This window comes from Mastacembelus armatus, chromosome 9, assembly GCF_900324485.2.
Source record: "Mastacembelus armatus chromosome 9, fMasArm1.2, whole genome shotgun sequence".
NCBI classification, from domain to species: domain Eukaryota; kingdom Metazoa; phylum Chordata; class Actinopteri; order Synbranchiformes; family Mastacembelidae; genus Mastacembelus; species Mastacembelus armatus.
This window is the reverse complement of record NC_046641.1, coordinates 708,238-734,642: the sequence shown is the minus strand read 5'-3', so window position 1 is coordinate 734,642 and position 26,405 is coordinate 708,238. Positions and strand designations below refer to the sequence as shown.

Genomic DNA, 26,405 nt, shown 5'->3' with positions numbered 1-26,405 from the left:
CAGGAAGTCCCTTGAGATTGAATCTGCTTTACGAGGGAGACCTGGCCAAGATGCTCACTAGTGCACTTTGTATAGCATCCATGTGGAAGAGAACAGACTACACAGATATGATGGAAGTTTACCTAGGATAGCTTTGTAAATAAAAATAATCCAATGTTGTTGTTTCCTCAGGGTCAGTGAGGGCCAGGAGACCAAAAAGTAAAGAACACAGTGATGGATCCTGAACACTAAGTTGGTGATGAAACGTAAAGCACTGGGAAGTGTTGAGGAAGCAGCATGCATATAAATAATGTCCCCAAATGTCCAAAGTACTTAAAAAAGTTGTCTGTACCAGTGTTTTCCTGGCAGCTATGTAGTAAAATCCCAGTAGAACCCTCAGTTTCTTCAGCAGATGAGACAAATGTTCTCTAAATATTAGTTTGTCCAACCAGATACCCAAATATTATATGATGGTACTTTTTCAATTGTTTCTCCTTTTGTAGTTTGTATTCCTGGATGGTTGATCTCACATCTTCACTGATTGAGGCAGGAGTGATATCCTTTAGACAATTTATGGCTGTAAAACTCTTAGTGACCTACTAAAGTAAACAACAGGCCCGCCAACAAGTACTGCACTGTCAAGACTCCATTTGATAAAGAACCGATCACTTGCCCTTGACAAAGAAACCCCCCTTTGCTTTACATCCTGCCATAAATACTTTGAAATTACTGTCTTTCAGGCAATGCCTGAAACCTATACAATGACTTATGAACTGGTCTTTGTATCCTGTAACTTGAGACCAGATCTATACAGAGCATCGCTGTCAGACTTCTTTTCCTTTTGGCTGCTCCCTTCAGGGGTCGCCATTGCGACCGCGACCATATCATCCGCCTCCATTCAAGCCTATCCTCCTCACCCACACCAACTATCCTCATGTCCTCCTTCACTACATCCAAGAACCTCCTCTTTGGTCTTCCTCTACGCTTCCTTCCTGGCAGCTCTAACCTCAGCATCTTTTTACCAATGTATTCACTGTCCCTCCTCTGAACATGTCCAAACCATCTCAATTTGGCTTCCCTGGCTTTTTCTCCAAAACATCTAACATGAGCTGTCCCTCTGATAAACTCATTCCTGATCCTATCCATCCTCGTCGCTCCCAAAGAGAACCTTAACATCTTCAGCTCTGCTACCTCCAGCTCTGCCTCCTGTGTTTTTTCTCAGTGCCACTGTCTCTAAACCATACAACATTGCTGGTCTCACCACTGTCTTGTACACCTTTCCTTTCATTCTTGCTGACACTCTTTTGTCACACATCACACCTACCACTTTCCTCCACCCGTTCCAACCTGCTTGCACATGTCTCTTCACTTCTTTTCCACACTCTCCCTCTCTAGATTTTCCTCCACTTGCTCCCTGCTCTCACTACAGATGACAATGTCATCTGCAAACATCATGGTCCACGGAGATTCCTGTCTAACCTCATCTGTCAGCCTGTCCATTACCACAGCAAACAAGAAGGGGCTCAAAGCCGATCCTTGGTGCAGTCCCACCTCCACCTTGAACTCCTCTGTCACCCCTACAGCACACCTCACCACTGTCTTACAGCTCTCCTACATGTCCTGCACCACTCAAACATATTTCTCTGCCACTCCAGACTTCCTCATACAAAACCACATCTCCTCTCTTGGCACCCTGTCATATGCTTTTTCCAAATCTACAAAGACACAATGCAGCTTCTTCTAGCCTTTTCTGTACTTCTCCATCAGCATTCTCAAAGCAAATATTGCATCTGTGGTTCTCTTTCTTGGCATGAAACCATACTGCTGCTCACAAATGCTCACTTCTGACCTCAGCCTAGCCTCCATTACTCTTTCCCATAACTTCATTGTGTGACTCATCAGGTTTATTCCTCTGTAGTTTCCACAACTCTGTACGTCTCCCTTGTTCTTAAAGATGGGCACCAGTACACTTCTCCTCCATTCCTCAGGAATCCTCTCACTCTCCAAGATCTTGTTAAGTAGTCCAGTCAAAAACTCTACCGCCACCTCTTCTTAACACTTCCATACCTCCACAGGTATGTCATCTGTTCTCTTCTGTCCTCTCAGTGTCCCATTTCTTCTTAGCTAGCTTTTTCGTCTTAACACACTCCTGAACTTCCTCATTCCACCACCAAGTCTCCTTATCTGCTTTCCTCTTTCCAGATGACACACCAAGTACCCTCCTACCTGTGCCCCACCTTTCTCCCTGATCACTTAGATGTAGCTGTCCAGTCATCTGGAAGAACCTCCTGACCTCCCAGAGCCTTTTTCAGCTCCTCCCTGAAAGCCACACAATACTCTTCCTTTTTCAACTTCCACCACTTGGTCCTCTGCTCTGCCCTTGTCCTCTTCATCTTCCTCACCACCAGAGTCATCCTACACACCACCATCCTATGCTGTCTGGCTACACTCTCCCCAGCCACTACTTTGCAGTCACTGATCTCTTTCAGGTTGAAACGTCTGCACAAGATGTTACATCTTGTGTGCTCCTGCCTCCACTCTTAAATGTCACCCTATGCTCCTCCCTTTTCTGGAAAAATGTGTTCACTACAGCAATTTCCATCCTTTTTGTGAAGTCTACCACCATCTGTCCTGCACTCCTGTCCTGCATACCAAACCTACCCATCACTTCCTCGTCACCTCTGCTTCCCTCACCAACATGTCCGTTGAAGTCTGCCCCAATCACCACTCCCTCACCACTAGTTATACCCTGAATCATCTCATCCATCTCCCTCCAGAATTTCTCCTTCTCTTCTAACTCACATCCTACCTGCATAACCACTGACAACATTCAACATCACACCTTCAAGGTCCAGCTTCAGACTCATCACCCTATCTGACACTCTCTTCACCTCCAGAACAGTCCTAGCAAAGTCCTCCTTCAGGATAATTCCTACTCCATTCCTCTTTCCATCCACACCATGATAAAACAGCGTGAACCCTGCTCCTAATCTATAGGCCTTGCTACCTTTCCACCTGGTCGCCTGAACACACAAGATATCCACCTTTCTTCTCTCCATCATATCAGCCAACTCTATAGTTTTCCCTGACAAAGTCCCTACTCTAAGTCCTACACTCCTGCCCTTCCTCTTCTCTTTTTGCCTACGAACACGCCTTCCTCCTCTCCTACTTTGACCAACAGTAGTCCAATTTCCACTGGCACCCTGTAGATCAGCAGCACCTGTGGCGGTCGTTAACCCGGGCCGCGACCGATCCGGTATGGAAGTCATATTTATGATTCGCATGTTTGATTTGGCTTAAATTTTACGTCGGATGCCCTTCCTGACACAACCCTCTGCATTTACCCAGACTTGGGACCGGCACATGAGGACACTGGATTGTGCCCCCTTGTGGTTACATTGAGCATCGCTGTCAGACTGTGGTGTGATATAGAAGCTCTGCTATTGTTTGTCATGCATGCTTGTAGTTAATCCATATAACTATGAAGTTAGATCGTCCCACTCCAAGTAGAAAGATTCTCAAAAAGAGAGCACCTCACAGAAGAACCATGAAACAGAGACTGCTTTCACTGCCCACGCAAAAGAGAGGAACAGACATCCTCCCTGCGTGTGGCTGTCCTGCAGTAAACACTTAATTCTGGCTGACAATCTCACATCAACCAACTTCAAGAGATAACCCTGCAGGTTTAAGGAGGGTGAGGAAAGGCGACGAATGGACTCCAGGTCTGCAGCCCAGGAATTCGTGGAATGCCTACATCTCTCCTGGAAACCCGCCAACAGACTGCAGTCGGACCAGCCCACAGCAGAACAAACCGAGCCTCAGTAAACCCGAGGATAAGCAAATAACCTGTGGCTGTGCTGGTTGTCTCACACTAATCTCAGTTGGTCTCCATAATTACTAGAGTTTCCTCCTAAACTGTGTTTGGACCTCAGACTGAAACACAGAACATAAATTAATTTCAAGATTTCTTTTACACCACTGCAAACAACCTCCCGTTAGACTGATATGTTTTATTCTTTAATTCAGCTAATTTCTCTGACTAGTTCTCCCTTCATTTCCCCCTATGTAAATAGTATGTATATACTGCAAATAGCTGAATAAATCTTAAAAAGACAACTGTGACTGGCATCATTAATGTTATTTCACACAGTAAATACGTCACTGAATCGGGAGAACTCTCCCTCAGATTGTAGACTGATATCCTGTTTTACTGACTGATTGATCCGCCATTAAAGGATCTTATTAAGATGGTTTATGATATTCATAATTCATATTTTTGAGTCTGTTGAGCAGTAATTTGTGGTTAACATTATCAAAAGCCTTGGTTAAATCAACAAACAGAGCAGCACAATGTTTCTTCTGGTCTAATGCATTACAGATATCATTAAGCACAGACATAGTTCAATTCAATTCAATTTTATTTGTATAGCGCCAAATCACAATACAAATCATCTCAAGGCACTTTACAAAAACTAAAACTAAAAACCCAACAATTCCCTTATGAGCAAGCACTTGGCGACAGTGGAGAGGAAAAACTCCCTTTAACAGAAGAAAAAACCTCCAGCAGAACCAGGCTCAGTTTGGGCGGCCATCTGCCTCGACCGGTTGGGGTGAGTGGATAGAGCAGAGAGAAAAGAACAGCAACAATAAATAACAAATAGACACTGCAGGTTGGTAGGACCAGTAACTGCACATCAGCGATATACAGGGGAGGGGAAGGGGGGGGGGGGGGGAGCTCAGTGCACCGATGGTCCTCAGGCAGTCTAGGCCTATAGCAGCATAACTAAGGGATGGTTCAGGGTTGCCTGAAGCCAGCCCTAACTATACGCTTTGTCAAAGAGGAAGTTTTTAAGTCTAGCCTTAAAAGTACAGAGAGTGTCTGCCTCCTGAACCCAGGCTGGGAGCTGGTTCCACAGGAGAGGAGCTTGATAACTAAAGGCTCTGCCTCCCAGTCTGCTTCTGGAAACTATGGGAACCACAAGTAGACCTGCACTCTGAGAACGAAGTGGTCTATTGGGATAATATGGTACTATGAGGTCTTTAAGGTATGAAGGAGCTTGATTATGAAGGGATTTGTATGTGAGAAGAAGGATTTTAAATTCTATTCTATATTTTACAGGGAGCCAATGAAGAGAAGCCAATATGGGAGAAATATGATCTCTCTTGCTAGTTCCTGTCAGGACTCTGGCTGCGGCATTCTGGATTAATTGGAGGCATTTTATGGAGATACTGGGACATCCAGATAGTAATGAGTTACAGTAATCTAGCCTTGAGGTAACAAATGCATGGACTAGTTTTTCTGCATCATTTTGAGACAGGATGTTCCTAATTTTGGAAATGTTGCGCAGGTGAAAGAATGCAGTTCTAGAGATTTGTTTTATGTGTGAGTTAAAGGACATGTCCTGGTCAAAAATAACTCCGAGGTTTTTTACTGTTGCAGTTAGTTAGTTAGTTGCAGTTATAGTACTATGTCCTGCTCTAAAACCAGACTGGGTTTAACCTCAGAATATTATTTTTTACCGGGTACTGTTTTAGCTGGGAATTTACTTGAGATTCAAGTATATTTTAACTAGAACGAGGCAATTTTGAGATGGGGCGATAGTTGATTAAAGAAGTTGGGTCCCCACCTTTAAAAAGAGGCACAACATAGGCTGATTTCCATATTTTGGGGATGACATTCGTTTGGAGGCTCAGATTAAAAATATAAGAAATGGGTTCAGCAATAAAATCAGCTGCAAGTTTTAAAAGATATGGGTCCAAATGATCTGATCCAGGTAGTTTTCTTGGGTTAATAGCTTTCCTTATTTGTCCACATGGAATAGGTTGAAAAGAAAAACCATTTTAAGTTATGGCAGTGTCATAAAAATGAGTCTTGGTAGTTGCACAATTATTGGAAACAGAGCCAGCTGAAATAAAATGCTCATTAAAACCATTTATAATGCCTTGTTAGAGGTCAGCTATGATTTAAACCAGATGAAATATTTAACCATTTTCAGTAATTTTACACTATCATTGGTGTGTGTAGTTGCATAGTTAAGCAGCAGGAAGAAAAATATTTGGGTGTGCACTAGTTCTATCAATAAATTAGGACTCAGACTGTCCTCTAAAAATGTATATTAAGTGGTTAAGTTAGGTTGAAACTGAATTTGTCAAGTAGCTCATCTAATCACTAAACCAATTGAGAGGATTTAGAGAATACAAATCAAGGTCAGAAAAAATATTTATAACACCTGTAATAAGACTCCGCAATACAACAAATAAGATAGCCCAAAACAAGCTATTCAAAAAACATCCAAACTTGTGTGTGAGTGGATCAGTAAGTAGTAAGTTTATGGAAATGTGTGAACAATGAAATGTACTGAACAAGTGGGTCTGAGCACTGCACAGTCTACACAATATGGTAATCTAAACTACTGATGTCTCTTTAAGTAATGCCTTTAAGGACAACTAACTTTTAAAAAAACTGGTATCCAGACAACGGCAATGGTGCCTGTTAATCAATCCAGCAAAGGAAAATAACCGTCTCAATGAAAGTATTTTACAGTATTTTAAAAAAATACCAAAATACAACACACCAAAGTATTTTTGGTGTAAATCATTTAAGGACATTTTCCTTATTACTGTCGAATATAAATTACAAAATAATATTTTGTATTTCAAATATACATTTTAAATATATGTATCAGATACTGTGGGAGGAAACTAGAGTGCCCAGAGAAAACCCGCTCAAGTATGGGGAGAACATGCAAACTACACAGAGAAAGACCCCTGGTGGGTTTCGAAACCAGTAACCATCGAAGCAACAGTGCAAACCACCAAGCCACCGTGCTGCCTCCTTTAATGACATTACTATTATTATTATTAAACTCACTGAATATTGATTTTCTATTTATTCATTTGATAGGTTTAATATGTAAATAAAACTATGAAAAAATAGCGGGAAAATGTTTTCACTGCTTTATTTATATTTTCTACTACAACTACTACAAATGCTGATTTATCCACAGTATAATTAAGTCTATTTGTACTGTATTAGTTTTCTATTGTCCATTTTGATATGTTATTTGTGTATTTACCTATTTTCTATATTCTGTTCCTCACATTTACACAGTGCTGTATGATGTGTTTTTGGGTCAAATCGGAGCTGTCAGCCAGGCAGAGAACACTGGTGGACAGGACTGAGATGCCAAAAAGAAAGCTCACCACCAGCAAGAAATAGAGACAGACAGAGACTGTGAATGAAATGAATAAAACTATCTTTAAGAACTGTGACATGTCATCAGTGTGTGTTTTGGACCGGTTAGGTGATCTCAAGAGATGTGAATGTGATCAGGATGTGAGGATGGAAGGACCCTGGTCATGTGACCACATAGAACAGAGGGGTGTGAAATACTTACAGGTTAAATACATGAACATTAAAATGTACACGTATAGACATTCACTGAGTAAACTCTATATAAGGATACGCATTACATATACCATTCATTACTTCATACATCAGTTTTTACATGTTATTATGTTTACATCAATCCACAAATAACTTTGTGGGAGATATGCATGTAGCCCTTGAACACAATGCCCCAAGTTTAGGGAATCAAAATAATTGGACAGATACAGTACAAATGCAGTTAATGTCTGAAGAGTTGGACCTGCAGACATCAGCAGACTCTGTATCCTGGTGATGCTCTGTTCACTGTAGCCTCCTTCGGCTCCTGCTCTCTGTGGGTGTCTGCCTTTTATTCTGGTCTCCAGGAAGTGGAATGCAGCTCAATCAGACTGAGATGTGATCAGGTTACTGCCTTGGCCAGTCAAGGATATTCCACCTCTTTGTGGTGACAGTATTTTTGGTTGCTGTGCTGTATGTTTAGGAATCACTGTACTGCTGAATGATAAAATGTTTTTCAGTGAGTTTTGATGAATTTGTGTGAGCAACAAAATGCTCCTGCATTCTGCATTCATCCTGTTGTTTCCTTTAGCAATTCAATCATCTACTAGCCATAGATGTCCAGGCCATAACTGAAGCAACACTTGTTCCTTTTTTTCTTTTGTAACCCATATAAATATATGGTTACTAATGGTTTTCGCCTATAAGCTTTTCCAAACGCCCCTTGAATGCACCCCAAATTTTCTAGTCCCCCTAAATGCATCATGTACCTCTTGTGGCCTATGTCTGGGTATGACACCGCAAGGAGAGAAGGAGAGCAATAGATACTATACCCAGAGGGCCAAATGGCAAGGAAACGTATTAGCAAGTTGCAAGTCTCAATAACTTGAGAGCTGTTTTGTAACTCCAGTTAAAACAGATTACAGGTTAATATTTGATGATTTAATTTGATGATTAAATTAAATTTGCCTTGAACATATATATATACATATATCTCTGACTCCTCTCTCAAACCACTTATCTTCTCTGGTCCAAAAATATGTACATAACTGTCTTCAAAAGAGTGCCCTGTCTGTTTTAAATGTAGGTGCACAGCTGACTGTGGTCCTGAGGAGCTGCTCCTCCTGTGCTGGGCCATCCTACTGTTGAGTGGTTGTTTGATTTGTCCAATGTAGAGTTCTGAGCTTTCTTCCTTACACTGGATGGCATATACTACATTGTTCCTCTTTTGTTTTGGTGCCCACTCTCTAGGTCCAGAATGTCACCTCTAGTATAAGTCAGCTCACTAACATGTTGACTAAGGCTGTATGTTTGCAGGACAAGAGAAAAGTTCTTTGGCTTTGCTGTCACAGGCCTTCCAGGTTTACATTAAAATCGCCTGTGACAGTCAAATGGCTATAAACAGTCAAACTCTATGATGACAACTGAAAGCATCTCAGTAAAATCATCAATAAAATTTTGATAACATTGGGGAGGTTTGTAAATGATTGTGTAAGAGTATAGAGGGAGATCATTTTAGTTCCGTTTTAAAAGCAAGTTTTAAATCTATTTGAGTAATTGCAAGGGATTTTAATCAGATTTCTCTGAATGTCATTCACTTATCCACTCTTTGACTGCAGCTATAGCACTAGCAGAGAGTGTTTTCTTCCTGGGCCTCAGGTCGATAAGTGGTTTATTATTGCTTTAAGTCCTGGAACAGCAGAGGCCCTGGGTGTCATGACAGCAGCATTGATGCTAGTCAGTGCCTTTGGTCTGGGAGCAGTCTGGTGGATTCTTTTTCTCTGTGTCTCTGCCTAGTTTCCTGGCTCCCATTCTTCATAAAATTACTACTTTTTTTGTGTTTGTGTCTCAGTCACAGCAGACATTTCTTGCTCAATAAAATTTTGTTCAGACAGTAGTTGAAACCTGTTACTGAGCTGTTCTTTCTAATTCTGTGATGCTTTGGCTTGGCAACAAGTTTGTCCCAGGAGGTTGCAGTCTGATCAATTCCCACTTTCAAAAGTTTTGGGAACGACATTGTATCTTCCAGGTTCAGAGTAGCATTTTGGCCAGCATAACAATTACTAATGAGTAAAAATTATGTTTAAATGTGTATTATAAAATCATTGGATAAAAATGAAAAGGAATAAGAGCAAAGTAAAGCTGGTCAAAGCAGGAGCAAACAGAAAAGCGTGTGCACTCTTCAAAAGCAGGAAGACCAGACCAGTGAAAACTCTTCAGGAAGATTCCCAAAACTGTGTGCCAGCTGTTTGGATTTGACTACTTGGATTGACAAAGGATTCTCAAATAAGGAACAACCATTATTCCACACAGATAGACACACCATCAGAAGAGACTTTCATAACACACCAAGATACAACACATAAAGGACAATTTGGAGTATATGTTTTTATGTTTGTTTTATTTCAAAAGCATTCTATATAACTGTTGTTTGCACTGCTTTTATTGTGTAGTGTTTTTAGCATTTTGAACACAGTTGGTGTCATGAGTCCCCTTTTGGGACTTCCTGCCGGGGACCTTTATGCTGAAAGGACTTCCTGTTTTCCCCCTGCATCGGTCCCCGGCAGCTTTACGTTTGTCACTGACTATTCACACCTGTGTTCAATTATCTGCTGTCTCAGCTGCTATAAGTTCTCCTTTTGTTCCTTTGTTCTCCGCAGAAGCATTAACCTGTGTTGACTTGTGTTGATGGTTGCAGACTGGTTGAGGACGTGAGTTTTTGTATATGCTTCTTGTGGCAGACTGTGCCACCTACTATTTGTTTAACGTGACACCCAGTTGTAATTGTGTTTCCTTCCTGATCCCTGGCATCTCCAGGAGTATTATTAAAACCTTGAAGTCCTGCGTTTGGGTCCTGTCTCTCCTTCCTCCTTCCAGTACCCCAACATGTAACAGAATGCTTCTGCCTGTTATGGACCCAGCGGACATTGATAAAGAGAACCAGCTTATCTCCGGCTTTTTGGAGACGCTGTCAGACACCATTCAGGAAGCTTCATGCTACTGGGAAATCGACGAGTACTGCTCAACCCTGACCCAGGCGTTTACCAACCCGCCCAGCTTTGTGACAAGGAGGAGGGCCGACCAGATGCTCTCCCGGTTGGCCACCATTCTGTCGGTGTCGGAAGAGTGGGTTGACCTGGAGTATCCCGTCGAGCAGGTCTGGGATCTGCTCAACGCCTTGGCCCTGTTCCAGGTCCCTTCGTCACCATCCCCTACGGATGAGGCCAAATCCCCGGTGTGTCAGTTGCCCAGTTCCCGGTCCCTGATGTCCCAACCGTCAGAGTCTCCTGTCCGGCAGCCTCGGTACCGGCGTCCCCGCCGACTTGGGAGGCAGAAGCCGGAACCTCGGGAACCAGAGGGTCACGATCCGGCAGCGGCACCGTTCCAACTTTCCTCCGAAAATCTCCACGCCGCACCGCACAGCCGTCAGCACCAGTTCCGCAGTCACTGACGCCGGCGGAGGCGCGTGCCATCTGGCGGGAGTTAAAGGCCAAGCCCCTGGCTCCCTGGGATTTGACTCCCATAGCTGCTGCCCAGCCCGAGTCCCTCCTCGCTGCTGCCCAGCCCGGGTCCCTCCTCGCTGCTGCCCAGCCCGAGTCCCTCCTTGCTGCTGCCCAGCCCGAGTCCCTCCTCGCTGCTGCCCAGCCCGAACCTCCGTGCGCCGACGACGGTGTCCCCGCGGAGGTTCTGCCCAGGATCCTGTACCCTCAATGCACCGACGACAGCGTCCCCGCTGAGGATTCCTCCAGGATCCAGGAACTTCAGTATGCCGACGATACCGTCCCCGCTGAGGTTCAGCACCGGATCCCCGAGCCTCAGTGTGCCGACCTCAGCATCCCTGCTGAGGCTCCGCCAAAGGTCCGAGCGCCTCAGTGCGCCGACGTCCACGTCCTAGCTGAGGTTCCATCCCTGGTTCCCGAGCCGCAGCAGCCGATGCCACCGCCGGAGTCTCCCGAGCCTCCCGAGCCGCAGCAGCCGACGCCGCCACTGCCGGAGCCTCCCGAGCTGCAGCAGCCGACGCCGCCGGAGCCTCCCGAGCCGCAGCAGCCGACGCCGCCGGAGCCTCCCGAGTTGCAGCAGCCGACGCCACCGGAGCCTCCCGAGCCGCAGCAGCCGCCGCCAGAGCCTCCCGAGCCGCAGTGGACAACGCCGACGCCACCGGAGCCTCCCAAGCCGCAGCAGCCGGCGCCAACGCCGCCGGAGCCTCCTGAGCCGCCGCAGCAGCAGCCACCAGAGGTTCCCGAGCCGCCGCAGCCACCTGAGGTTCCCGAGCTGCCACCGCCGCAGCAGCAGCCACCTGAGGTTCCCGAGCCGCCACCAGACCTTTCAGCCAGCTCCCAGTCAAGGTCCCACCGTTCTGCCCAGCCACCCGCGCAGCAGCCGCAGGTGGGACCGCCGGACCAACAGTCTCGACAACAGAGTAAACGCTGTCGGAAGAAATCGACGTTGGAACCCGTGCGCCGACGAAGGCGTCCCCCCTGAGCTCCAGTCCAGTTCCCCAAGCCACGACAGCGTCCCCACTGTGAGTTCCTCCAGGGTCCTGCAACCTCAGTGTGCCGACGATAGCCGTCGCCTGAGCAGCTCCCAGCGCCGCAGCAGCCGTCGCCTGAGCAGCTCCCAGCACCGCAGCAGCCGCCGCCTGAGCTCCCAGCAACGCAGCAGCCGCCGCCTGAGCTCCCAGAGAGTGTGTGTGTGTCTCAGATCCTTTGCCTTTGCCCTTCTGTTTGTATCTGTCCAGTTTTCTGTATTTTTGTTTCCGTAGTCTAGTTCTTGTTTGATTTCCTGCCCTAGTTCTTCTGTGTCTTCTTTTCTGTTTTCGTTTTGTTTAATAAAGCCTGATTTCTCTGAACCTGAAGTACCAGAGTGGGTGCCACTATTGGTCTGATATTTTTTGATAACCCTGATCGTGACACCCTCACAGGTGGTTACCCATGAAAGGCCAGAAAAGAGCCGATTCCTCATCTATGTACTGCAACACCTGGGAACCTTTTACTGACAGGTGAACGCCAGTTTGTCAGCCAGCGTTTGAGAGCTTCAAGGACAAGCTGACATTATCTCCTGGACTGAGGTTTACAAATCCAAAGCTCCCATACATCCTGCATACAGATGCCAACACTACTGTTTTGGGTGCTGCATTGTATCAGAAGCAGGATGGTAAAATGCGCGTCACTGCCTATGCCAGTAGGGAACTTACTCACAGTGAAACCACATATATTGACATGGTCAGTCATCGAGAAATTCCATGATTACCTTTATGTTAATGCATTCACTGTTATCACGGATAATAATCTGCTCACATACATTCTGACTTCTGCAAAGCTTGATGCAGCGAGCTATCGCTGGTTAGCAGCAGTGTCCTTCATTTCCTTCAATTTCCAAATCAATACAAAGCTGGAAAGGCTAACTAGAACGCTGATGACCTACCACAGAGGCCCCACTGAACGCTTGCTGCAAATAATGTGATCATAAAGGAGGAGGAGCGGATATACCAGCTCACATCACGTCTTCTTGAATTACCCCCTGAATCAATGCTGATGCTATCTCCGATGTTTATGGTGAAGAGGAGCTCAAAGAACACCAAAGAGCAGTCTCAAACATAAGCCATGTTATTCAGTTACTAGAGGCTGGAGTGGATGCCCCACCTGACACCCAAGCTGAAACATTCAAGCTCAAATTGTTTTTGAGTGGAAGCACCTTGAAATGAGGAATGGTCTTCTGTTTAAGAAGTGAAAGTGTGATTCTTTGACAATATATCAGCTTGTGCTCCCTATCTCCCCGAGGCCCACTGTTCTAAAACTGCTCCATGACGATATGGGTCATTTGTGATGAGAGCGGACTCATGACCTGGTGAGGTCAAATTTTTTTGGTCTAAATTGGCTGCAGACATTGAGAGCAAAATAAACTGTGGGCGCCGTGTTAAAAATAAGTCCCAGCCTGAAAAGGCAGCACCATTAGTTAACATCACAACCTTGCGAGCAATGGAGTTGGTCTGCATGGATTTTCTTTCCATTGAGCCTGACAGTAAGTCATCAGTTTAGTCATCATGGACCATTTTATGCTGATGCTTATGTGGTTGTCCAGCCTACTCAAGATCAACCACGGTCACAAAAAGTCTGTGGGAACACTTCCTTGGTACACTATGAGTTCTCTGCATGCCTTGATAATGACCAAGAGAGAGACTTTGAGTCACGTGTTATCAAAGAACTTTGCTGCATGGCAAGCATCAAGAAAGTGAGAACCAGCCCTTATCACCCAAGAGGTAATGCAATTGAGTGATTTAATAGCACTCTCCTAAGCATGCTGGGTATGCTAAGGAATGAACAAGTTTATGACAACAAACCAAACCCTTCATGTGTCCAAAATGATCCAACCGACCCAGAGGCCCCAGAACCACTGATGACACTCTGCAGCCTCCAGTTGAAATAGTGGAGACTAATTCAGATGGGGTTGAGAGTGGCCAGGAAACTCAAAACATAGTTGAACTGCCCACTGAGGAGACTCATTAAACTGCCATTGAAGATAATGGTGTAGATGTAGTACCTGAAGCACCTGACACTGAAACAGCAGATGCAGCTCAAACCACAAATATTAGCAACCAACAAATTGAAGAGGCAACAGAAACAAATGCTGAAATGCCACAAATAAGGAAATCTGAGAGGTTAAGTCAAGCCCCGGGATGGTTATCCTCTGCTGTAAGCAAGCCTTTATTTTGTTGTTTGCACTGGTTTTTGTTATGTTTTAAGAATTGGTAGAAGGCCCAGGCACAGACAACAACTCACCTTATTCGAAGACAAGAACAGGAACAAAAACTCAGACCAGGCACAGACGGGAACAGACACAGGTGACTCGGAAATCTCAGCAACTCACTCAGGTGGAAACATGACTAAGTTACAACATAGTTTACTCAACACAATACTCCAGCGGCGAACAAAGGCGCAAGGCAGGTATAAATAGATGTCTAACAAAGAAACAATCAAACACATGTGAAACTTACCATGATAATGAAACATAAAGTTACCAAAAATAATGGGAAAATGGGGTCTTAGAAAATGAATAATATAGAAAACAACAGCAAAAACATACTAAAGGTACAGTGCCATGTGCTGGGACCTAGCAGTGGCTTGTAAATGTGTGTTAGCTTCAGAGCAGCGTGGGCCTAGATGAGTGTGTGACTATGTGTGCATTCACCTTGATGCGGCTAACAGCCTCCTGTGCCTGCATCATGCGGATATTCTTGGATGGTGTCTTATCAGATAGCAGTTGGGTGGAACCCAGATAATTTGCTGCAAAGATTATCCCATCGATCAGGTCCTCTGGGTCACATGGTCCTGGGACTGGAGGGAGGAGAATGGTCAGGTTTTTTTGAAACTATCTGTGCTAATCAATATATTTGAATTAGTTTCTAGTTTAGAAGATTAACTGATGTTAACTATACAGTATTACCATGGCTAGATTACAGAACAGGCCTACCGGGCATAAAACCAGGGGCACAAAGGGCCAAGGGGCCCCTAGACCATGCAATGGCTATTAACCTTAACGTTCCATTGAAAAGTCAATCAAATTACTCCAAACAAATACAATGACATACAAAACACTACAAAGCAGTACACAAAAACTAAAAGATAGACACAAAAGTGGTCTCTGCAGCACACTTTGCTCTCTCCTACCAGCTGCATAAAACCCAATTTGCTCGAGCTAATAGCAGCTGACTTAGAAACCTTTTCCCCTCCAAATTACCAATTAAATTATAGAACTTTGAATCAGATCTAACATGATTAAATTCTAATTCCACCATCACCATTACCTATTGATTCAGCCATTCATTTCCTACTCATTTTTAACCATACAATCCACATCATATTCTGTCCCCTGTTGTAAATACTTCAATAAATTATTACAATTTACAGAATTGACAAGGCTTAATTTTTTTAAGTAACTAAGTCACTGACTCAGAATTTATTATTTCAGATTTAAGGTTCAATTAGTCTATTAATTTCATGTGGTGTACATACATGCCTTGTGCCACAAAACCATATAAGATTAGTCATATTTACACTGCACTCTTCTGCCTCTAATCTCTCCTCATCCCTTCTCAATTTAATTTGATTAATATTAATCTCTTTTACTGAACTTTGATTGACTGCTCTGGTTTGGACGTCTCTTCCTGTAGGCTTAAAGACACATATGCAAACTTGGTATGCTATGAGGCAGTCTTATGCACCTACCGAGGGAATGATTGCAGTGTGGAGGGTTCTGAGAAAAGGTGCTTTTAAGTCTTTGAACTATGCACAATGGAGGTAATGATAAGAAGTCTGTGGTGTTTCTTTCCTGTCCTGCTGTCTAAAAGGCTGTGAGGTTTCCTCTAATTCGCTTAATAGCACTTGGCATAGCAGCTGGTAATCAAGGCCGTCAGTGTACAGGTGGGTATAGCTTTGAAAGATGTCTGTTTTCACAGTTGTATTGTATTTTATCCGGTTCCATTTGCATGATGTGCTTTAACAGGCTTTATATGGTTAGAAAGATTTACAAAAAAATGTATTTAACTAATTTGCCACCTTATCTCAATTTTTTTCAGCACAGCATCAAGCACTGGGGCCTGTAAACAATCACAGACTGGCAGCCATATTAATTGATTTGTTTTGTCGGTTTGTTTTTTTTTAGTTATGATAAGGAGAGACCTTAAGTTAATCTTATTCAAAAGCTGTGACACAATTACTGTGGCTACTGCTGCTGCTGGCTGAATTTGTGAACAGCCAAATTAGTAGCCAATTGTTTCCCATTGTTTTAAGAATAATGTAATGCAGCTGTCCCTTTCACCTCACACAGCATCCCCAACTGTGCCTGTCATTTAGCTCTGCCTTCACAGTTTGCAAACCTTCTCTCTAGTAAATGAGGCACTTACCTTCAACATATGTGGGGAATGATGCAAGGCTTCTTCTGGACTATGAATCCAAAAAGACAATATTATTAAAATTATTCCAGACATTCCTCCAGCATGCTATGCACAAAGAGAACATAAGACACAGAACAGTAAAATGTTGAACACACCTCTTTCCTGGAGGGAGACAATTCAGAACTGACATCCTGCAGCAGATGTCTGCTGGATGACTCTGCCCCTGGAGGAGAGGGTGAACCTGAACCAGGAGACTGCAGGGAGAGAATGAGTGGGCACAAGCAGCAATATATAATTAGTGAATTTAAATCTTTTATTCAGAACCAAGCACTACTTGTAATGCAAATGTGGCACATAATACTGAATAAATAATGAATGAACCCAGTGTAACTCCATTTTCAAACAAATTGTTCTTGATCTGCCATCATGAAGCACATCTCAGTTCCTTCATTGTTGTTCAGAGGAACAACAAACAAGGCAGAATCAGACAAATAACACCGCTTTATCTGAAGCCAGTAAGTGATTGGAACTGCTGCCAACTGGTCTGATATGATACTACATCACCATAGTGTTATTTATTTATTTAATTATTTGGGGGGCAGTTTTTTGTCTTTATTTCCCATAGGACAATGGAGAGAGACAGGAAATGTGGGAAGGAGAGCTAGGGTAGACATGGGGTACAAGACAACTGTTCCAGGAGTTGAACCAGCGTCACCACATTCATGGACAGGCGCTTTAACCACTACACAACATATGGCCCCACCACCACAGTTTTTATACCTCTCTGCTGAAACTGTTGGTCTGCACCACAGTATCCCCAGACTCTGACATCTTCAGTCTAGCTGTAGCACAATTAAACTCCTTTGTTAAATTTGTTATGGAACCATTGAATGTAACTTTGTCTGACATTTGACTCACATTTACATTTACACATCAAATTTGGAATCAACAATTAACCTGACCCCAAACATCATGTATTTGGACTGTGGAAGAGCACCCAGAGAAAAGCCATGCAGGCACTCCACACAGAAAGGTCATGTTCAAACAGAAACTACTAGGAACTACTAAGAATTACGCATTATCTCTCGTTTCTTTATTCCTGCTCTCACACCAAACCTTTCAACACCATATTCATAAATCACACCATTTCTTTAACTTGTGTATTCTAAAGACCCTGCTTGGAATGAAGCATGAAAAAACAGAAACAAGCAAAACAAATAAACACCAACTATTACAACTACTACAACTACGATTTCCAAAAACCAACAATCCTGGTGTCTGTTATGAATACCCAAAAGGCCACTGAAATAAAAAATCTGGTCTTATCAACACACAATTTTATGTAATTAAAACTACACAGATCATAACAGACACATGACAGCACCACTGCTACATATATAAACCATCAACACAGCAATGGAAAAATTATCACAGTGTTCACACCTCATCTCCATCATGTTGCTGAGTTTGCTGGTTTTGATTGACTTCTTCCTCCTCAAGTTTTTCTACTTGATACATCCAAAAGTTTTCCATGGCTGTTAGTAAATGCACAAGCCCAGCTTAACCTCAACGAGAGCTAACGTTGAGATGCAACAGCAGTCTATGGACTGAATCAGCTCTCAGGTAACACTCAGGTATCAGGATTCATCAAGGAATCAACAGGCTGGACATCTGTGGTCTGGGTTTGCTCTAGTTGTTTACATTGGTGTTTACATTGGCATACAGTATGCTGTATGTTGCAGACGCATGAATCGAAATATGAAATTTAAAGTCAAACTGCAGTAATACAGACTGCAGTAATGTTCTGCTTACTGTCATCACTGTAAAGGAATACAGACATTGTTGTTCTGCTATCGAATCCTCACTGAATTATTTAACTAGCAACAGGAGTGGGAGAAGAGGAGAAGCCACATGAGGATTTCCATTCAGGCCCATTGCTGTTGTTGGATTAATCAGTATGAATGATATAGCTTCATAATTAAGCCATTTAGGTCACTGAAGTTGTACATAGTGCTATACAGTCTATGATAAGGTTTCTTTAGGGGCTATTTAAATTCAACAGTTGTAATTAGACTGTACACATACAAATACACATAGCAATATTTCTAAGGCTTGTTGAATTTTGTTACTTTAATCCAAACAAAGAAATGTCAAAATAACTATTTGTGGTTTTACCAGGAGTTATGTTTTGAATAGTTTCCATCTGCTTCTTTTGATATTAAGCTAAGCTAACCATTTCCTGACTCCAGCTCTGGACTGAAATACACAGACATGAAATTGATATTCACCTCCTCCACAGTGCAGCATGCCAAAAGCGCCTGATATACACTTTTGTGTGTGTATTCTCTTCGTAGTGTTGTATACCCAAAAAGGGCAATGAATTATATTGCAAAGTGACATAATTCATTAACTTCTTTTATACTATCAGCCAACTTTGTGATTGTAAAATACACTGCATGGCTAACAGTAAAACAAGAGTATTATACCTAGCTTGTTTTTTGGGTAGTGAGATGATTTTTCAGTTTATCTCAGAAGTGTTGGATGGGTCTGAAGCTAGTGTCCTGTTTTCTGAGGAACTATTTCTTTGATAACAGGTACTTCCAATGAAAATAAAATGAAAATAATGAAAACAACTATGTGATGTGAAATATTTAGAGCATCAGGGAGAACTGATTGAAGAGATCTGTTGCAGCTGAATGATTTAAAATAGTGTTGCTACTAGTGTGACCATAATGATCATTCTAATCTGCTGTTTGTTTGTTTAGGCTTTGTATGAAGTCATAATAACCAAATCTGATAACAAACACCACTGTGCGACCCTTATTAGAGGGAGAACATGTTTTTTTGTAATTAGGGTTCCTTGACCTTATAAAATCACTAATGTAAAACAACACGTTTATCTGTACATAATAGCTGACTAACAGAACAGACATGTTATCCAATACATCTTGATCAATAATATCCAGAGCTGGTGTACTTACATCGCTCGCTAGTGACTGTTGAAGGTCACACTCTGCAGTGGGGCTTAGATCCTGCCTCATTACCCAGATGGGCTCCTTGGGCTCATCGGGTGTATATGGAGATCTCACTGTTCTGGTCTTCACCTCCTCTATGGCCTCCTTAATGTCCTTGATGGCCAGAGATATGGCATCTCTCTTCTTCTGACTGTTCCTCACTGCTACAGGCTCCTTTGAAGGACTCAGAGTCTGTTTTCTGGCTGGCTTTCCTTGGTTGGCTGCTTTGTGTTTTTTGTCAGTGTCAGTTTGAGTATCAGATTGGGGTTTTCTTTCTTCAAGTGGTACCTCATTTTCTTCATCTATAGTGTCTTCTGTAGCATGATGAAGATTGTGAGATCTTAGGCTTTCTTTGACCACAACCACAATGTTGTCAATATCCTCCTCCTGGTCACAACTGTCAGCTCGGGGGTAAGGGGCAAACTCAGCCTCCTTCTCTGGGCTGTCTGACTCACCATCTGAGCGTTCATCGTAGTGGCGCAGACGGGAGCCCACAGCCTCTTGCTGGTGGTAGTCTCCACCTCCGACCCGACTGTCCAACAGCCAAAAACCAGCCCTTGTCTGCTGGAGAGAATCTGTACCTCCAGTCCTGTCTGTAGTGGATAAAAGTGTTGTTGGAGCATCACAGATTTCCTCATAAACATGTTCAGAGAGTGAGTAAATGTCATATGGCTCAGAATAGGCCTCATCTGCAAGTCCAGCATCTAAACTCTCCATGCTCTGACCTGTTATGGCATTGGCCCTTCCCCCAGACTGGTTGAGGGGCTGGGTGTAGACATATTTAGAGTATCCCACATTCAGTATCTCCCCTGATTCATCATGTCTCTGGTCATTTTGGATATCAGACAGAGGTTCACATGCCACGGGCAGAGGCTGAGGTGGAATGGTAGGTTGTGGATGGAGATGTTGCTGTTCAGCCTCAGCACGCTCAGTGTACCCTTCTGCCTCAGGCCGTAGCTGGACTCCATAGGTTCCGACCTCATCCTCCGCTTCTGGCTGCCCTTCAGGCTCAAGAGATATCACCAGGCCATCATCACCCTCAGCCCGGTCCGTATGGGTGTGAAAGCCGCTCTCAGTGCTTGCTGAGCGGGCCAATACTGAATCATCCCTCTCTCGTTCATCTTCCTGTGTCATGTCTGTATGATGCTGCTTCTGTTGTTGTGCTAAGTGTTGTGCTCTCTCTGCTTCTCGTTGTTGCCTCTGTTTGTGCCTCTGCTGCTGGGCTCTGATCCGGGCCTCGCTGTCACCCTGTCTGCGATAACGTGTCACTCCAGGTCGAGGAATAGGCTGGGGCTGTGGAAACTGAACTTTAAGTTGCAGCTCCACTTCTTGTTCATCCTGGGATTTATGCTGCTGTGGCATCCTGGTTCTGTTGCCAGTAACTCCTCCAATTGGAGCCTCACAACATCTGTAGCGCTTTTCCTGGTTGCTGTTATGAGACCGGCTATTGTGGTTGTAATGATGGCGAGGAGGGGCATCAGTCTCCTCTATCACCTCTTGGCCAAGCTCTGTCTCCTGGGGGTTCATAGCTGTTTGGTTGTGGCTGGTTCAGTTGCTGCAAAGAAGGTTTTAGGAATCCATCGTCAGAAAGCACCCCAGTGAGGTCAGGCCAAAGGTTACTGGTAAGAGAGTGAAAATAACAGAAGGTAAAAAATTGTGAGTTTATACAAAAAGACAAGTGTAACAATAGGTGACCTGTCACACCAGAATCTGTCACAGTGATTCGACATTCTTACTAAACAGCTGATGCAGGATGTTTGGTAACATAGTGACTCCTCATATGGCTAACTGGCAAACTATGGTACTGGCAAGCAAAACATTCACACCTGCTAGCACTACTCAATTGCAAGAGTAATTCACGCACAGTTTTTAATTAGACAATACTGCAATACTTTTGAGCCCTAGACCTATTTTTAGAACTCTGCTCGAAAATTGCAACCCATAATAAAATTAGTATATCTTTGCAACCACACAGTCTATTTGAATACTTTTGGTGTCATATTAAATGGAAAATTTGTGAGATTTGTTCAGATGTGTAATTATCAATATAGGTGTTACTGGTGAGGAGTAAATGAAGATGGCACACAGCAAAAATGTAAAATTTTCAGCTTCATCTAAGAAAAAAAAAAAAGCACTTTCGGGATCAGTATGTTTTGAGAATGATGCAGCAATAGCTCTAAACCTCTATGAAATCATAATACAACATGTTAACATTATTGTTTTTGAGGTTTTAGTACAGTGCGGTTTAAGTGAGGTTATCAAAATGGCCATTTTGGCACAGTTTGGTACGATGTGTGCCATTTGTATTTTCTCATGTAAAAAGCTATATATTTCTTTTGTATATCACTAAGGGTATTCAATACTTTCAAAACTAATAATTAAGTGAAAATCTGCGACCTCAAACTGCCACCTATTCTCCCCTGTGCGTTGTTGTGTGCATAATGTGTACATAATGTGTAGCCAGGCTGACAAAAAGTCACAGCTCTGTTGAGCTCAGTGTTCCCTTAGCTCTCAGCCGTGATGACTTTGAGTTTCTTTACAAATAAAATCACAACTATTAGAGATAAAATTCAGCAGATGCTTCCTATACCTGCAATAAATGAATCTTCTACTACAGTAGCTCTTGAATCATCTGTAAGACCTCAGTTATGTTTAGACTGCTTCTCTCCCATAGATCTCTCTGAAGTTACATCAGTAGTTGCTTCATCTAAATCATCAACGTGTCTCTTAGACCCCATCCCAATTAGACTGCTTAAACCCTGCCATTAATTAACTCATCTTTATTAGACTAAGTAAATTTATCTCTAGTATCAGGCTACATACCACAGGCTTTTAAGACTGCAGTAATCAAACCCCTACTCAAAAAGCCTAGTCTTAGCTAATTATAGACCAATATCCAACCTACCATTTATTTCTAAAATTCTTGAAAAAGCTGTTGCTAAGTAGCTATCAGACCACTTACACAGGGATGAACTATTTGAAGATTTTCAATCAGGATTTAGAGCACATAATAGTAGTGAAACAGCACTCTTAAAAGTCACCAACAATCTTCCTTTAGCCTCAGATAATGGACTTGTTTCTATACTTGTCCTCCTAGACCTTACTGCTGCATTCGACACTATTGACCACAACGTCTTATTACAGAGATTGGAGCATGTGATGGTGCCAATCCGATTTATTGGACAGATTCCAGTTCAGTCATGTCCATGATGAACCTTCCACATGCACAAAAGTTAGTTATGGAGTTCCACAAGGCTCTGTGCCAGGACTGATTCTGTTCACCCTGTACATGCTTCCTTTAGGCAGTGTTATTAGGAAGCACTCTATGCTTCCTGCTTCTGAAGAGTGCAGACGCTTTTCTGCTTGCTCCTGCTGCTGTCAGTTTTACTTTGCTTTTATTCCTTTTCATTTCATTTGTTCTTACCCAATGATTTTATAATACACTTTTTAACATTATTTTACCCCCTTTTTAACTGCTCTGGAATTTTATTTAGGATTTTATATTCTTTTTGATCAACCTTCATGACCATGCCTCCCTTCTCTGAGGACGATTACAGCAAACTCCTACAGGAAATTACTATGGTGGAAACTAAAGTGCAAAGGTTAGAGATGAACACGGAGATAAATGGACTATTTGAGAAAGAGGACACTACTCTACCACTCTATCATAGTAGCAGACAAGAGCATGCTAGTATACAGCTAACTAGCATTAACAAGACCGAGCACCACAAGGGTTGTGTCCGGGTAAATAAAACTACTGGTATCAGTCCTCCCTTGAACACTCTCGGAGCAAAGCCAAAGACTAAATCACTTCCCTCTGACATGAGAGGACAAGCAACAGGCAGAACTCAGCACCCAGAGATCTGTGATGCAACAGGCTGGCCAGCGTTATCATCCTCCTCAACTCCTGTGCAGAGGAAAGCACAGCCATGGATAACAGCTAAAGGGAAAAAGAGCAACAAAACTCCTAAGGAACCAACTGTACAGCTACAAAATAGATTTGCTCCACTACTGCAGGACCCTGGATCTTCATCTGATGACTTGGACAATCCCCCACATCCACAGAGAGGGGTAAGGTCTGAAAGCACATCAGAAAACAGAAAGCTAAGAGGAAAGCTAACAGGGCGACTCTGCCATAAAAGATGTGAGACGGATGTGCAGTAACAACACAAAAGTGCTGTATTTCCCAAAAGATATGGTCTCTGACATAACTGACAAAATTATTGCAGAAAACCCAACTCTGAAGAACCTCGTACTACACACAGGGGCAAGTGATATTGTGAAGCAGCAGTCCAAAATCCTCAAAAAGGACTTTAATAATCTGCTAGACACAGTAAGGTCGTTAAATGCAGAAGTTTTTATCAGTGGATCTCTACCACCAGTCAGAGGAGGAATATCAGTTAGAGTAAGCACTAACTGATATGTGCTGGGTCGAGGCTGCAATACTGTTAGTCATGGCTCTGTCCAGGAAAAGCCGGGGCCCAGTATACAAATAGCTGTTTCAATCCCAGTTTTGATAGGTAACAGAAAAAGTTTGGTAAATCTACAGAGAAATAAGATTTACCCAATGCATTCTGAAAATTTATGTATCCCTTGCCAACCACAGTATATCCCGAAACATGGGGAAAATAATGTTTTTAACACACTAAATTTAGCGCTTTTAAATGTCAGGTCTTTGGTAGGCAAATCATTTTTAACCAATGATTTTATTATTAAGCACAAGCTTGATTTTATGTTTTTAACTGAAACATGGTTAGGACAAGATAATAATGCTGCAGTTCTTAATGAATCAACCCCTCCAAATTTCAGTTTCATGAGTGAAACAAGAATACATAAGAAAGGAGGTGGAGTTGCCATTTTATTTAATGATAGCCTCAAATGCAAAAACATATTATATGGAAAGTGTGACTCCTTTGAATATGTTGCTCTTCATACCAAATCCTCCTGTCGAGCAACATTTGTAGCTATTTATAGACCCTCAAAGTACAATGCACATTTTTTTGATGAGTTTGCTAAATTACCATCTATTGTATGCATTGATTTTGATTGCATTGTTTTAGTGGGTGACTTTAACATTCATGTTGATAATCTCAATGATGCAAGTGCAAAAGAACTCTTGAACATCCTGGACAACTTTGGGCTTTCTCAGCATGTAACAGATCCAACACATATCAAGGGACACACACTGGATCTAATAATCTCTAAAGGTCTTAATATTTCTGAGGTGGTGGTGACCGATGTTGCTCTTTCTGATCATTGCTGTGTTTTTTTTAAAACAACCACCCCTGCTGTTTTGAACACAGGTGAAACAGAGTTAGTCAAAAAGCGGGAATATTAACGAGAAGAGCTGTGCATTATTCATTCAGGCTTTTGCACCATCACCAACCATGCCATCAGCCCCTGTTGATGATCTTGTAAGCAGTTTCAGGTCCAAGGTTATGACTGTTATTGATTCCATTGCCCCAATTAAGACCAAGGTATTGTCAGCAAGAAAAAAGTCACCTTGGAGAAATGCTGCAGTGGTTAAAATTCAGAAAAGAATATGCAGACAGGAAGAACGCAAGTGGCAAAACCAAACTCCAGGTTCATTTCGACTTGTACAAAGAGTCTTCACAACTATAACCAAAAATTAAAAAATGCAAGGCAATCATTTTTCTTAGAGGTTATCAATAGAAACAGCAATAATGCCCGCACATTGTTTTCTGTTGTAGACAGACTCACAAATCCAGCAGCCTCTGTTCCTTCTGAACTGCTGTCCAAAAAGTCATGCAATGATTTTGCAGCTTTTTTCACAGACAAAATATCAAAGATAAGACAAACTATATCTAGCTGCAGTCCAAGGAACATGACAATATCACCTGTGCCTCCTTGTTCTCCAGTGAATCTAGAACATTTGATCTCCTTTATCACAGAGCTCTGGCAGAAACGCTTCTAAAATCTACATTATGCTGTCTTGATATTTTACCAACAAATTTTTTAAAAAATGTTTTTAACAACTTAGCTCCAGATGTATTGCAGATTGTCAATAGTTCTCTTCAGTCAGGGCAGTTTCCCAAGGCCTTAAAAACTGCTGTTATAAAACCTCTTCTTAAAAAGCATAATCTAGATGCTTCAGCAGTAAGTAACTACCGGCCAATATCACAGCAATGAGAATTAAAATCTTCTTAGAACAGGGGGAGAAAAGGTCCGTGAGTGCGTTGGCCCCCTCCTTGGGCACAAACGCTGGGGAGCACGGCAGCACCCACTCCTGCTGGGTTATCATCATGCGGCCAGAGCCTCCGGGTAGTCATCGGAGGCACGGAGGACGAGCTGGAAGAAGAGATCCAGAGAGAAAATCCTCCTCACGCACCCTCTCGTCATTGTCCGCTGGGTCCTTTTTGGGTTGTTGGAGCATTCTGTTATGTGGTTGGTGGGGTGCTGTGCAGGTAACGGAGGTAGGACCCAAATGCAGGACACAAAGAGTTTTTATTTACACCCGGATCTCCCAGGGCTCAGGCACAAATACAAAAATCCCTGTCTGGGAACAAAACACCACCTTCAGCGAGGACAGACAGGTAAACTTACAAATCCCTGTCTGGGAGCAAAACGCCACTCTGGCGAGGACAGACAGGCAAAACATATAGACTCACCGGAGGTCGAGTCTGATACAAACATCAATGCTCCAACAACAAACAAAGAAACAAAGGAGATATATATACTCAGAACAACAACTACTTTAACCCTCAGGGGTCGACGAACGTGCCGGCGCGTTTTGTGGCATCTTCTCCTTAAACTCCTTAACTTAAATTACTCTGTCAGTTTTGATCGTACAGATAAGAGCAATATATCATTTGAATCTGTAAAGGGTCTAGTTTGATTTGTATACACTCATAATAACAAAACGCTGTGCTTTTGTAAAATAAAGAAAGCAGACAGGGTGCGCTCTCTATCTTCTCTGTCTCTGTCATTTCTCTTCACAGACACGTAAATAAAACAACCAGAATCTCAGTGAATTCTTGCCTCATAAAAATAAGAAATATATGGCTTGAAAGCTTGAAATGTTTTCTTTAAAATGAAACAATTCAAGTCAAAAACAAATCATCACTTTTTATTTAATCTGTATGAACATAAGGAGCGGTATGGTTTCTCCTGTCTC

At 42.8% G+C, this 26,405-nt stretch overlaps 1 protein-coding gene across 3 annotated transcripts in view; it reads right to left on the bottom strand.

The window, feature by feature from the left end:
• apba1a (amyloid beta (A4) precursor protein-binding, family A, member 1a) overlaps positions 1 to 26,405 on the bottom strand; it is a 68,151-nt gene that overhangs the window by 14,797 nt on the left and 26,949 nt on the right. For 2 of the 3 annotated variants that reach the window (XM_026322035.1, XM_026322036.1), the window contains exons 2-5: positions 19,238 to 20,889; positions 16,412 to 16,510; positions 16,266 to 16,305; positions 14,552 to 14,697 (exon numbers count right to left, since the gene is read on the bottom strand). In XM_026322035.1, the coding sequence (XP_026177820.1) occupies positions 14,552 to 14,697; positions 16,266 to 16,305; positions 16,412 to 16,510; positions 19,238 to 20,797 (1,845 nt within the window). In that variant the 5' untranslated portion in view covers positions 20,798 to 20,889. Of the gene's footprint in view, positions 1 to 14,551; positions 14,698 to 16,265; positions 16,306 to 16,411; positions 16,511 to 19,237; positions 20,890 to 26,405 lie in introns of those variants that run through there. The other variant, XM_026322033.1, reaches the window with a different exon arrangement.